At 44.5% G+C, this 15,148-nt stretch overlaps 1 protein-coding gene across 1 annotated transcript in view; it reads right to left on the minus strand.

The window, feature by feature from the left end:
* Window positions 1–15,148, minus strand: part of abcg2a (ATP-binding cassette, sub-family G (WHITE), member 2a) — a 115,404-nt gene that overhangs the window by 22,769 nt on the left and 77,487 nt on the right. The window contains exons 9-10 of the mRNA XM_059965460.1: window positions 8,248–8,501; window positions 198–280 (exon numbers count right to left, since the gene is read on the minus strand). Coding sequence (XP_059821443.1) covers window positions 198–280; window positions 8,248–8,501 — 337 coding nt within the window. The remainder of the gene's footprint in view (window positions 1–197; window positions 281–8,247; window positions 8,502–15,148) is intronic.

Genomic DNA, 15,148 nt, shown 5'->3' on the forward strand with positions numbered 1-15,148 from the left:
AGAGGCTGATACATCAGGGACATTTAAGAGAGTCTTAGACACATAGATGAAAGGAAAATTGAGGATTGTGGGCTGTGTAAGACAAAGGGTAAGGTTGATTGTAGAGTAGGTTAAAAGGTTGGTACATCATTGTGGGCTGAAGGGTCCATATGGTGCTGCACTGTTCTATGTCCCAAGCGTGAAAATTTTTCACCAACCTGTTTTGAACTCCTGACAGGTTATTTTCCACTCCAAAGAATATGGCTCCAACCATCAGTCCAAGTACAGCTGAAACCATTACCTAATAATAAAAAAAATCAATAAAATAGAATATAATCAATGAAACACTTCAAGATGATCTCCTCAGTTCTCCCTTTTCTTACTCTTCTATGCATTTTTCCTCTGGAAGCTCATGGATTCATTGATGTGCCATGGAGATAGACCTCCTGTTGCCCCTGGGCTTCATCTGGGTAGAGAACCACAAATGATGCTCATTCCACTTTTACTGGAAGCCCACTCCCAGGCAGCTCAAACCGTTCCCAATGGATATTCCACCAGGAGGAACAACTCCAGTGAATTCTCCCTTTAACAGAAAGGGGTGGGGGGGGGCAGCGAATGTCAGCGGTAGAATTCCCATCTCCCCCAACCATAACCGCGCAATTAAACTAAACAGAGACTGAAAACTTCCTGGACCCCATGACCTGGTTACCATTACTTAAACCAGATGAGCTGGTACATGGGATAGGAAAGTTTAGAGGGATATGGGCCAAGTGGGAATCTTGCTCAGCATGGCCCTGTTGGGACAAAGGGCCTGTTCTGTGATGTATGACCCAATGAACCATCAGGAGATCCCACTGAAAAGGTGAGGTGTGTGAAAACATTAGTTTCTGAAAATGCATTCACTAAACCTTCATCAGGCCACACAGCAACAGCTTTATAGTACACTGCAGTTCTTCAGCAACTAATACAGCATCATGTTTCACTCATTAACATATTAAGATAGTGTTACACATCAGTCTGGGAAACTAAAATTCTAGCAAGAAGAGATCATTTGCAGAAGTTAAAGCCAATCAAGCTCAGTTAACATCAGGTGCAAGTGGAATACCAAATTCAAGACAGGTGCATTTATATAGCAGCTTCCACCGAGGACACCTCACCACTCTTTATTATCTATGAAATACACTTTGAAATGCAGTCACAGTGAAGCACAACCAACCAATATGCACGCACAATAAATCACTCAAAAAAATAACGCTATAGCCCTGTGGTCTCCAAATTTGAGGAAGGACATTCTTGCTATTGAGGCATTTCATGAGGTTAATTCCCAGGATGGCGGGACTGTCACATGTCAAAAGATTGGAGCGACTGGGCTTGTATACACTGGAATTTAGAAGGATGACAGGGGATCTGATTGAAACATATAAGATTATTAAGGGATTGGACACGCTGGAGGCAGGAAACATGTTCCCGATGTTGGGGGAGTCCAGACCCAGAAGCCACAGTTTAAGAATAAGGGGTAGGCCATTTAGAATGGAGTTGAGGAAAAACTTTTTCACCCAGAGAGTTGTGGATCTGTGGAATGCTCTGCCTCAGAAGGCAGTGGAGGCCAATTCTCTGGATGCTTTCAAGAAAGAGTTAGACAGAGCTCTTAAAGATAGCAGAGTCGAGGGATATAGGGAGAAAGCAGGAACGGGGTACTGATCGTGGATGATCAGCCATGATCACAGTGAATGGCAGTGCTGGCTCGAAGGGCCGAATGGCCTACTTCTGCACCTATCATCAACTATTTTAACAGCAGTATACCACTTTGGATACTGTCGGGGGAGGAGGAGTGGAGTGACTGAACAGAGGAGAGTCGCAGTGGTCGGGTCTCTGGCACTGAGTCTGCCTCTGTGACTCAGAAGGAAGAGAAGAGGCAAGCTGTAGTGATAGAGAATTCACTGGTTAGGGGAAAGGGTAGAAGATTCTGTGGGTGAGAATGAGATTCCTGGACGGTATGTTGCCAAAAAGGCAATGCTACCATAGTCATGGGGGACTTCAAAATGCAGGTAGATTGGGAAAATCAGGTTGGTGCTGGATTACAGTTGGGGGAGTTTCTAGAGTGCCTGTGAAATGGTTTTTTAGAGCAGCTCGTGTTTGAACACTCTGGGGGATCAGCTATTTTAGACTGGGAGTTGTGCAATGAATCAGAGTTGACTCGAGACCTAAAGGTAAAAGAACCCTTAGTGGCAAGTGATCATAATTTGATCAAATTCACTCTGAAATTTGAAAAGGAGAAGCTAAAGTCAGATGCATCAGTATTACAGTAGAGTAAAGGGAATTACAGAGGCATGAGAGAGGAGTTCACCAGAATTAATTGGAAAAGAACACTGGCAGGGTTGACTGCAGAGCACCAATGGCTGGAATTTCTGGAAGCAATTCGGAAGGCACAGGATGTATACATCCCAAAGAGGAAGTATTCTGAAAGAAAGTCCAAGCCAACATAAAAGCCAAAGAGAAGGCATATAATAGAGCAAAGAGTCAGTGCCGTCTCTACTTCCTGAGGAGACTGAGGTCCTTTAACGTCTGCCGGACGATGCTGAGGATGATCTACGAGTCTGTGCTGGCCAGTGCTATCATGTTTGCTGTTGTGTGCTGGGGCAGCAGGCTGAGGGTAGCAGACACCAACAGAATCAGCAAACTCATTCATAAGGCCAGTGATGTTGTGGGGGTGGAACTGGACTCTCTGACGGTGGTGTCTGAAAAGAGGATGCTGTCCAAGTTCCATGCCATCTTGGACAATGACTCCCATCCACTCCATAATGTACTGGTTAGGCACAGGAGTACATTCAGCCAGAGACTCACTCCACCGAGATATAACACTGAACAACACAGGAAGTCATTCCTGCCTATGGCCATCAAACTTTAGAACTCCTCCCTCGGAGTGTCAGACACCCTGAGCCATAGGCTGGTCCTGGACTCATTTCCACTTGGTATGATTAACTTATTTTTATTTAATTATTTATGGTTTTATATTGCTATATTTCTTAACTATTCTTGGTCGGTGAGGCTGTAACAAAACCCAATTTCCCTCGGGATCAATAAAGTATGTCTGTCTGTCAGTCAGTCAAATATTAGTAGACTGTCTTAATAACTATCACTTGGTAGCACTCATATAACAGCAATGAAATGTTTAGTGAGGCTGGTCATGCCTAAACTGAACTCCTGCCTCAGCAAGGATCTGACCCATTGCAATTTGCCTACTGCCACAATAGGTCAATGGCAGACGCAATCTCAATGGCTCTCCACACGGCTTTAGACCACCTGAACAACACAAACACCTACTTCAGGATGCTGTTCATCAACTGTAGTTCAGCATTTAATACCATCATTCCCACAATCCTGATTGAGAAGTTGCAGAACCTGGGCCTCTGTTCCTCCCTCTGCAATTAGATCCACGACTTCCTAACCAGAAGATCACAATCTGTGCAGATTGGTGATAACGTATCCTCCTCACTGATGATCAACACTGGTGCACCTCAGGGGTGCGTGCTTAGCCCACTACTCTACATACACATGACTGTGTGGCTAGGCATAGCTCAAATACAACCTACAAATTTGCTGACGATACGACCATTATTGGTAGAATTTCAGGTGGTGATGAGAGGGCGTACAGGAGTGAGATATGCCAACTAGTGGAATGGTGCCGCAGCAACAACCTAGCACTCAACGTCAGTAAGACGAAAGAACTGATTGTGGACTTCAGGAAGGGTAAGACGAAGGAACACATACCAATCCTCATAGAGGGATCAGAAGTGGAGAGAGTGTGCAGTTTCAAGTTCCTGGGTGTCAAGCTCTCTGAGGATCTAACCTGGTCCTAACATATCAATGCAGTTATAAAGAAAGCAAGACAGCAGCTATACTTTATTAGGAGTTTGAAGAGTTTTGGCATGTCAGCAAATACACTCAAAAACTTCTCTACTTGTACTGTGGAGAGCATTTTGACAGGCTGCATCACTATCCGGTATGGAGGGGCTACTGCACAGGACCGAAAGAAGCTGCAGAGGTTGTAAATCTAGTCAGCTCCATCTCGAGTTCTAGCCTACAAAGTACCCAGGACATCTTTAGGGAGCGGTGTCTCAGAAAGGCAGTGTCCATTATTAAGGACCTCCAGCAGCCAAAGCATGCCCTCTTCTCACTGTTACTGTCAGGTAGGAGGTACAGAAGCCTGAAGGCACACACTCAGCAATTCAGGTATAGCTTCTTCCCCTCTGCCATCCGATTTCCAAAATGGACATTGAATCTTCTAACACTACCTCACTTTAAAAAAAACAATATTTCTGTTCTTACATTTTTAAAATCTATTCAACAATACGTAATAGATTTACTTGTTTATTTATTATTAATATCATCTTTATTTATTATTTTTTTCTCTGCTAGATTTTGTATTACATTGAACTGCTGCTGTTAACAAATTTCACGTCACATGCTGGTGATAATAAACCTGAGTCTGATTCTGGGAAGTTAGAGGTTTGGGAAGTTTTTAAAAACCAACAAAAGGCAGCTAAAAAAGTCATTAAAGTAAAGATGGATTATGAAAGTAAGCTAGCCAATAATATTAAAGAAGATACCAAAAGTTTCTTTGGATACAAGAATAGATATGAGAGTGGATATTGGACGCTGAAAAATTATGCTGGAGAGGTAGTAATGGGGGCCAGGAAATAACAGACAAACTGAAAGTATTTTGCATCAGTCTTCACTGTGGAAGACACTAGCAGTATGGACGAGGTTCCAGGCCATGAAGTGTGTGCAGTTACCATAACTAGAGAGAAGGTTCTTGGGAAACTTAAAGGTCTGAAGGTATATAAGTCACCTGGACCAGATGGTGTACACCCAGAATTCCGAAAGAGGTGGCTGAAGAGATTGTGGAGGCATTAGTAATGATCTTTCAAGAATTACTAGATTCTGAAATGTTTCTGGAAGATTGGAAAATTGCAAATGTCACTCCACATTTGAGAGGCAGAAGTAAGGAAACTATAGGCCCGACTGACCTCAGTGGTTGGGAAGGTGTTGGAGATGATTATCAAGGATGAGGTCTCAAGGTAATTGGAAGCACATGATAAAATAGGTGTAGTCAGCATGGTTTCCTAAAGGGAAGGTCCTGCTGGACAAACCTGTTGGAACTCTATGAAGAAATAACAAGCAGCACAAAGGAGAATTTGTTGATGTTGTGTGCTTGGATTCTCAGAAAGCCTTTGACAAGGTGCCATACATGAGGCTGCTTAACAAGCTACAGGCCCATGGTATTACAGGAAAGATTCTAGCATGGATAAAACAGTGGCTAATTGGCAAGAGGCAAAGAGTGGGAATAAAGGGCTGCCAGTGACTAATGGTGTTCCACAGCAGTCTATGTTGGGACCAATTATTTTTACAATGTACGTCAATGATTTGAATGGCTTTGTTGCAAAGTTTGCAGCCAATATGAAGATAGGTGGAGAGGCAGGTTGTTTTGAGGAAGTAGACAGACTACAGAAGAATTTAAAACAGATTAGGAGAATGGGCAAAGAAATGACAGATGGAAAACGATGTCGGGAAGTGTATGGTCATGCACTTTGGTAGAAGAAATTAAAGGGTTTATTATTTTCTAAATGGAGTGAAAATACAAAAAATGGAAGTGCAAAGGGACCTGGGAGTCCTTGTGCAGGATTCCCTAAAGATTAATTTGCAGGCTGAGACTGTGGTGAGGAAGGCAAATGTGATGTTAGCATTCATTTCAAGAGGACTGGAATACAAAAGCAAGGAAATGTTATAAAGCTCTGGTGAGCCTTCACTTGGGAGTACTGTGAACAGGGTTGCACCCCTAATCTTGGAAAAGATGTGCTGAAACTGGACAGCATTCAAAGGAGGTCATGAAAATTATTTCAGGCTTGAATGGCCTGTCATACGAAGAGCATTTAATGGCTCTGGGCCTGTATTCACTAGAATTCAAAAGAATGAGGGGTGACACTATTGAATGGTGAAAGGCCTTGATAGACTGGATGTGGATAGGACGTTTCCTATGGTGGGAGAGTCTAAGACCAGTGGACACAGCCTCAGAATAGAGGGCTGTCCTTTTAGAATGAAGGTGATGAGGTATTTCTTTAGCCAAAGAGTGGTGAATCTGTGGAATGCTTTGACACAGGTAGCTGTGGAGGCCGTCTTTATGTATATTTAAGGCAGAGGTTGATAGATTCTTGATTGGACAAGGCATTAAGGGATACCGGAAGAAGGCAGGAGGATTTGGGGCTGAGAGAAAAATTGGATCAACTACGATGAAATGGTAGAGCCGACTCAATGGGCCAAATGGCCTAATTCTGCTGCTGTATCTTATGGTCTTGTAATGTTCAAGACATTTAGAAATATAATTTCTGGGGTAAGAATTGGTAGGACAAAGGTCACCATCTTGCAGCACAGCCACAAGGAAGTAGCTCGCTTGATCCAGATACAGGCAATACATAATAGACTCAGGTAGTACACTCCTATTAACTCTTGCCAGAACTCACCTGAAAGCCATGTCCTAAGCACCAATTACAGGGAAGTAACTGTCATTCACCCCTCCCTAATGATGCCCATTCTCACCTCCTTCACTTCTCCAAATCCAGCAATGGCAGCACTTTGTGCTCCCGTGTCTCTTTCACGGCAGCCCCCTCCCATTTTCACACCCCTTCTCCATCTGTGTTCTTCAGTTCAAGTAACCTGTTCCCCCCCCGTCCCTTTTCTCCCTTCCAGACCTACCCAGTTCTTCTACACTCCACTCCCAGCCCATCTTCACCCTCTTTCAAGTAAGTAGTTCTAAGGTAGGGACATGTTCGGCACAGCTTTGTGGGCCAAAGGGCCTGTATTGTGCTGTAGGTTTTCTGTGTTTCTAAGAAGGTGATTGAATATCTGGCTGAGTGATGCCACAACAACCTTGCACTCAGTATCAGTAAGACCAAGGAGTTGATTACTGACTTCAGGAGGAGGAAATCAGAGCTTCATCAGTCAGTCTTATTTGGAGGATCAGAGGTAGAGAGGATCAGCAACTTTAAGTTCCTCTGTCTTATCACTCAGGAGACTGTGCTGGGCCCAGCACACAAGTGCAACTACAAAGAAAGCAACATGGTGCCTCCACTTCCTGAGAAGTTTACAACTAAATCACAGACAAACTTCTACAGACATGTGGTATACTGACTGACTGTATCAGAGCCTGGTTTTGAAACACCAATGCCTTTGGATGGAAAATCCTACAAAAGCGTAGTGGATATGGCCCCCACGTAAAGTCAGTATATCACACGTAATGTCTTCCCCACAATGGAGCACGTCTACACAAAGTGTTGTTGCAGGAAAGCAGCATCCATCATCAGGGACCCCCATCAACCAGGCCATGTTCTCTCCTTTCTGCAGCCATCAGGAAGAAGGTACAGGAGCTTCAGGACTCACATCACCAGGTTCAGGAACAGTTAATACCCCTCAGTTATCAGGGTCTTGAACCAAAAGGGATAACTTCACTCAACTTCAATTGCCTCATCACTCTAATGTTCCCACAACCTGTGGTCACTTTCAAAGACTATTCATCTCATGCTCTTGATATCTATTGTTTGTTTACTTTATTATTATTATTATTATTATTATTTCTTTTTTGTATTTAGACAGTTTGTTGTCTTTTGCACACTGGTTGAATGCCCAGCTTGGTCTGGTCTTTCATTGATTCTGTTAATGGTTAATATTCTTCTATGGATTTATTGAGTGTGCTGCAAGGGAATGATTCTCAGGGTTGTACATGGTGACATTTATGAACTTTGATAATAAATTCACTTTGAACTTTTCCTTCTCTCCACCCAATCCATCTGCCTCTAACCCACACACTCCTCCCAATGGCTCCCCTCCCTACTGTTCCCATTTGCTCTCCCCACCTCCTTCATCTGATTCTATGCTGTCTGCCTTCCTCCCTCATCAGATTCCATCAACCGCATCCCTTTGTTGACTCCACCTATCACCTCCCTGCTCTCTCCCCTCCTCCATCTGCCTCATCACCTGTACCCAAATATCACTTTACCCCTTCCCTCCACCTCCATTTTCCAGTCCAAGTGAAGAGTTTCAACCCAAAATATCTGCTGTATGTTGGACCACAGTTGCAGCCTGTGTTCCTCCAGCATTTTGTTTGTTATAACACCATTATGGCAACCTTTATACAGCACTGGACTTTTATTTGTGTGTCCCTGGTTTTGAATTTCTGAAGTCACAATTAAAACCATGAAGTTTCAACCTTACCTGAGCAACAGAGGCCTGGGGGTTCCTCAAGAGATTTTTGTACGATCGTCTAGCCACCCATTTGAATTGATGAAAGAATGAAGTTGCATAGGTGATCTTTCTCGAAACTGAAGTCGAGTTTGCAATTTCTTCCCCAGCAGCCTTTTTTAATTCAGACATCATCTCTGTGTAGTAGTTGGATTTGGAAAATTCTTCTTCCAAGTTCTCTGCTATGGAAATTTCCTTGCTTAAATCAGATTCATCAGGAGCCTTTTCTGTGATGAAGAAAAAAAAGAAAATACTTTAGTTGCTCAAATGAAACCCACAGAATTTAAATTTAACTTTGCTTTAAAAAGCATCTATTACTTTGGTAAAGCACAAAATTTTAATTGTACTATTATCCAGATTTGTAATCAGAACTCTTTAAGTAATCACTTGCAGTTACTTTAATTAAAGAACAAGAATTTAAAATGATGGATTTTAATTTGGTTGGATTTATTTGTACTTGGGAAAGACATAATGTAATCATTTTTCACATGTACCTGGACAAGTAAATCCAGAACATATAATAATGCACAAAAGTATCAGTGCAGGTTCAGCTCTCAATAGTGCTAGCTTGTTACCTGTGTGGAACAGCACAGCTTTTTTAAAGATAATGTGTGGTGAGACAAGATAATGGCAGGGATGGCCTTACCCGTGAAGGACTAGACTGTATCCACTACTTTTTGCAGGATTTTCCATTCAAAGGCATTGGTGTTCTCATACCAGGCCAGTCAATATACGCTCCACCACAGATCTACGGAAGTTTGTCAAAGTTTTAGATGTCATGCCGAATCTTCACAGACTTCCAAGAAAGTAGAGATGCTGCTGTGCTTCCTTCGTAATTACACTTGGGCTGGGCCCAGGGCAGATCCTCCGAAATGGGAACACCAAGGAGTTGTTGCTGACCCTCTCCACCTCTGAGCACTAGCTCATGGACCTCCACTTTCCTCCTCCTGAAGTCAATAATCATCTCCTTGGTCTTGCTGACACTGAGTGCGAGGTTGTTGTTGTGACACCACTCAGACAGGTTTTTAATCTCCCTCTTATATGCTGATTCATCAACACCTTTGATTCAGCCTGTGACAGTGGTGTTGTCAGCAAACTTATGTACAATGTCCTGGGTATGTTACTCAAAATGGCCTCTTTGGTTTGTTACAAGTAGGAATGTTTCTTTGTCGGATAAGTGTTTCTCTCGCCGTTGTTTCACTTTAGAATGGCTGATATGGTAATTGTATTCATTTGTTAATCAATGGGGAATGTCATTGTGTCTTGTGATGCTGGGAACTTGGGGGAGGGGTTTATTGCGGGATTTTTGGGAGAGGCTGAGGAAGGTGGACGTGTGCTGGACTGCTCGTAAGACCACCGGGGTGGTCCCAGGTGCGACGGCCGGATGGGTCGATTGGTTCGTTGATTGAGCTCCAACGAGTGCACTAAACAGAATGAACTTTGATAAGTTGGCGCCTTTTGTTTTTTTCCTTGTATGTATATATATATATATTGTATTGCCTACTATTTTTTAATTTTAGTAAACTCTTTAAAGTGTATTTCATAATGGTATTTGTTGTGGGTTTGATACTGTTGGCAGGCGCGAGGCATTAACTCGATTCTCACAGCACCTGCGTGTACGGGAGGTGGGTTGGAGAGTGGCTGGATCTCTTTTTTCCCCTAGACATATACCAGCCTGTTGGGTAAGGGTTACAATTATATACATCATTGGAGCTGTCCAGATATTCCAGGGTTGAGTGAAAAACCAATTAAATGGCATCTGCTGTGGACCTGTTGTGCCAGGAGGCAAACTGGAGCGGATCCAAGTTGCTTCTCAGGTAGGAGTTGATATGCTTCATCACCAGCCTCTCAAAATGCCTCATCGCTGTGGACAATTGTCATTGAGACAGGTTACCATGTCCTCTTTAGGCACTGGTATAATTGAAGCCTGCTTAGAGCAGATGGGTACCACGAACTGCTGAAGTAAGAGGTTAAAGATCTCAGTAAGCAGGTTGGTCGGGTTCCTTACTGGGCTGGATGCTTTCACTGGGTTCACACCCCTGAAGGACATTCTCACATCGGCATCAGGGACTGAAATCACATGGTCATTGGGGCTGTGGGAGCTTGTGATCGTCCCTCCATGTTCTGACAGTGAAAACAAGCATTGACGGCATCTAGCTCATCTGGAAGCGAAGTGCTGCTGTCACCTATGTCACCTGGTTTCACTTTGTAAGAGGAGATAGCCTTTCAAGCCCTGTCACAGCTGTCAAGCATCCTTCAGTGACTCAGGTTTAGTCCAGAATTGCCACTTCATTTGTGAGGTGACTTTTCAGAGATCGTACCTGGACCTCTTGTAACTTACTTGCTTAACAGATTTGAATGCCTCCAACCTCACTCTCAGCAAACTGTGGCTCTTATGGTCAGCCAGGACTTCTCTTTGGGGAAGACTCTGAATGATTTTGTGTGAACACACTCGTCTACAACAATTGTTTTATAAAGTCCGTGACCATCATGGTGTATTCATTCAGATGCACAGATGAGTTCCTTGCACACGGCCCAGTCCACTGATCTGAAGCAGCCCTGTAGCCAGTCCTCTGCCTCCTGCAACCACTTCTTGTTTGTCCTAGTCCCTGGAGCTTTGCTCTTTACGCTCCGCCTGTATGCAGGTAGGAGACGGATAGCCAAGTGATCAGATTTTCCGAAGTGTGGCCCGGGCACGAAACAGTAGGTATTCCGTATCTTAGTATAACAGTGGTCCTGACAAATGGTCTCGGCCCGAAACGTCGACAGCGCTTCTCCCTATAGATGCTGCCTGGCCTGCTGTGTTCCACCAGCATTTTGTGTGTGTTGTTGTTTGAATTTCCAGCATCTGCAGATTTCCTTGTGATAACAGTGGTCTTGTGTGTTGGGACCTCTGATGCTACAGGTTATATGCTGATGGTAATTAGGCAAGGATTTCTTCACACAAGCCTGACAGGAATCCCCAACTGGTTTGAAATGCATCAGGGTGGACGGTTTCTTGTTTGGTGATGGCATTGTGCAGCATCTCAAGTGACTGACTGCAGTCAGCCGATGGTTTTATTTAAATTGTGGTCAGGATCATGGAGGAGAACTCTTGGTAAATAGAATGATCGGCCTTGGATCGTTAGGCGTTCAAGGTTGTGAGAAGACGAGTTCAACAACAGATGAGCACCACAGGGAGTGTATTATGAAACACACACCTCCACCTGTTGCCTTCGCAGTTTAGTTTATCCTGTCCATCACGAAGCTTTCAAGTTTGATTGCTTTATCTAGCATACTCTGAGTAAGCCACCCCTCGGTAAAACACAGACACAACAATTTCTCATTTCCCTTCAATACAACAATCTTACCTTCTGGTCCTCAATTTTGTTCTCCAACAACTGCACATTTGCTAACATGGTGCCGGGTAGAGGGGCCTCATCCCCCTCTGCTTCAGCTTGGCTTGGAGTCTCACCACCCCCCACCTCATTTCTGGCCATGGTGATGAACCTTGGTCCACTTAAAATTAAGACTAGTCTCTGAAACCATCTTTCTATTGCCACTTGTTAAGTTTGACATCTTATGGATGCCAGGAGAAACCTCATCTTAAGCCTCAAGAGGGCAAAGACTGAACAATCCCTGCATATGTGGCTGGCATCAAGGGCATTACCGTAAGGGAAAAACGTGTAGACTGTACCAGTGACACCTCTCTCCCTGGTGCTCTAAACAATCTTTACGAGGCATGGAGCACAACGCCAGCCACGAATGCTACCCCCTTCCCAAGTGAGCAGCCACTGTCTGAAAAAATAGCAAACATGAGAAAGACTCTGCAGAGCCAACCCCTTACAAGGCAGCCAGACCAGGGCAGGCCAAGGACTCAGGGAATGTGCACAGCAGCTCACTGCCATCTTCAACACTCCACTCACCTAGGCAGCTGTCCCCACGTGCCACCGTCATCCCTGTACCAACGAACTCTGCACCTTCAGAACCACATGACTGCTACCCAGTAGCACTGATGCCAATCAGTGCTTCGAGAGCTGATAATGGTACATACCAGACACTCCACAATGGACACTCACCAATATGCTTACTGAAAGTACCACTCTACCACAGATGCCATAGCATCAGTCATTCACCACGCCCTGATGTTCCAAGAAAACAAGTATATTTATGTGAGAATGTTGTTCCTGGATTTCAGCTCGTGATTCAACAGTATTGTCCCACAGACCTCGGTCAACAAACTCCTACTCCTTGTCTAAACACACCACCGTGCAACTGGGTAACCAACAGACACAACTGCTCCCCCCTCCCCATCATCCTCAACACAGGTGACCCCAGGGCTGTGCACTGTACACTCTGCTCACACGTGACTGCACACGAGTAATCACATTGTCAGGTTCGCTGATTGCACATGGTGCTGGGGCTCATCGCCAACAACGATGAGCCGGCCTGTGGAGAGGAGGTGGCGAACTTGAGGCCTGGTGCTGGGCAAATCACCTCTTCCTAAATGTCAACAAGACAAAGGAGAAGGTCATCACCTTCAGAAGAAAGCACATCACTCATTCCTGCTTTAACCTGGCAGCACAGCAGTGGAGACTGCGAGCAGTTTCAAGCTCTTGGGTGTGCACATCACACACACCCTCTCAGAACACAGTCACGTAAGCTCACCAACACCTCCACTTTCTGAGGAGGCTGGACTTTGCACATCCACACTCATGTTACTCCACAGGCGTGCGGTACAGAGCATCCTAACAGGCTGCATCACTGCTTGGTACGGAAACGGCACTGCAGCCGACAGGAAAGCCCAACGATGGGCAGTCAAAACTGTCCGATGCATCACCTGCACCAGCCTACCCGGACTCAAGGACGTATATACAGAAAGGTGCTGGAAAAGGGCCAGTGACATCATGAAGGATCCCACCCACCCTGCTCATGGGCCGTTTGTTCCATCAGGGAGGAGGCTGTGCAGCATCCGCACCAGGACTACCAGACTCAAAAGCAGTTAAACTGATCCACACCCCCACCAACTAACTCCACCACTACTTCATTATTTCCCATCAGTCACCTTCTATACAGTCTAGCAGCACTTTAATGACATTCAATAAGCTACCATATGTAATTACAGTGTTTTTTTAGTATTATTATTGTGTTCTTTATCTTTTCTGTTTTTTGATGCTGCATCGGATCTGGACGAATAATTATTTTGTTCTCTTTACACTCGTGTACTGGAAATGACATTAAACAATCCTGAATGCCAGGCACATCGAGTTCTGGCCTTTACAGGCTCAGTCCGTTTTGTATGAACACCAAAGTACAAAGCGAATTTATTATCAGAGTACATACATGTCACCACATACAACCCGAAGGTACGGTGGCATGCAAAATTCTGAGCACCCCAGTCAAAATTTGTTACTGTGAATAGTTAAGTGAGTAGAAGACAAACTGATCTCCAAAAGTCATAAAGTTGAAGATAAAACATTCTTTTCAACATTTTAAGCAAGATTAGTTATTATTTTTGTTTTGTCCAATTTTAGAGTGAGAAAAAGGAAAGGAAAACCATGCAAAAGTTTGGGCACCCCAAGAGATTTGAGCTTTCAGATAACTTGTACCAAGGACTCAGACCTTACTTGGCTTGTTAGGGCTATGGCTTGTTAACAGTCATTGTTAGGAAAGGCCAGGTGATGCAAATTTCAAAGCTTTATCAATCCCTGTCCCAACAATCAACAGCCATGGGCTCCTCTAAGCAGCTGCCTAGCACTCTGAAAATTAAAATAACGATACCCACAAAGCAGGAGAGCCAGCTGGTGGCATAGCGGCAACAGCGCTGGACTTCAAACCGAAGGTTCCTGAGTTCGAATCCAGCCAGCTCCCTTGCACGCTTTCCATCCGTGCTGGGTTGAGTGTTGAGATAGCAACTCGGCCTCGTAAAAACAAAAAAGCCTGATAAAAAAAACGCCGTCATGACGGCATCCCTGACTCTACCCAGAGTTAAAGGCTTTCTTCTTCTTTATAAGAAGATAGCAAAGCGTTTTCAGGTAGCTGTTTCCTCAGTACATAATGTAATTAAGAAATGATGGTTAACAGGAATGGCGGAAGTCAAGCTGAGTTGTGGAAGACCAAGAAAACTTTCCGAGAGAACTGCTTGTAGGATTGCTAAAAAGATCAAATCAAAACCCCCGTTGGACTGCAAAATACCTTCAGGAAGATTTAGCAGACTTTAGAGTGGTGGTGCACTGTTCTACTGTGCAGTGTATGGATGGCATCCGTTAGTCTCGCGAGACAATGGATCTGCGCCTGGTAAGTCTTCACCAGGACGCAGGCCTGGGCAAGGTTGTATGGAAGACCGGCTGTTGCCCATGCAGCAAGTCTCCCCTCTCCACGACACTGATGTTGTCCAAGGGAAGGGCAAGGGCCAATGCAGCTTGGCACCAGTGTTGTCACAGGAGTTGCCAGGCCTGCCTTGGAGACTCCAGCTCCGGATTTGTCCCCAGGGTTTACACCCGAAGCCTTTCCTATGAGTGGGTATGGCCACAAGGCAGCCGAGGTTTGAAATCAGTTTTCCCTCACTGCCTTCCCAGGCTGATGAGCTCCATCTACTTGAACTTTGCAGTAACACCTGCACAAATATAACCTTCGTGGAGAGTCATCAGAAGAAAACCTTTCCTGCGTCCTCACCACAAAATTCAGTGTCAGAAGTTTGCAAAACAACATCTAAATAAGCCTGGTGCATTTTGGAAACAAGTCCTGTGGACTGATGAAGTTAAAATCGAACTTTTTGGCCGCAATGAGTAAAGGTATGTTTGGAGAAAAAAGGGTGCAGAATTTCATGAAAAGAACTCCTCTCCAACTGTTAAGCACGGGGGTGGATCGATCATGCTTTGGGCTTGTGTTGCAG

Source organism: Hypanus sabinus, chromosome 3 (assembly GCF_030144855.1).
Source record: "Hypanus sabinus isolate sHypSab1 chromosome 3, sHypSab1.hap1, whole genome shotgun sequence".
In the NCBI taxonomy this organism is placed as follows: Eukaryota; Metazoa; Chordata; class Chondrichthyes; order Myliobatiformes; family Dasyatidae; genus Hypanus; species Hypanus sabinus.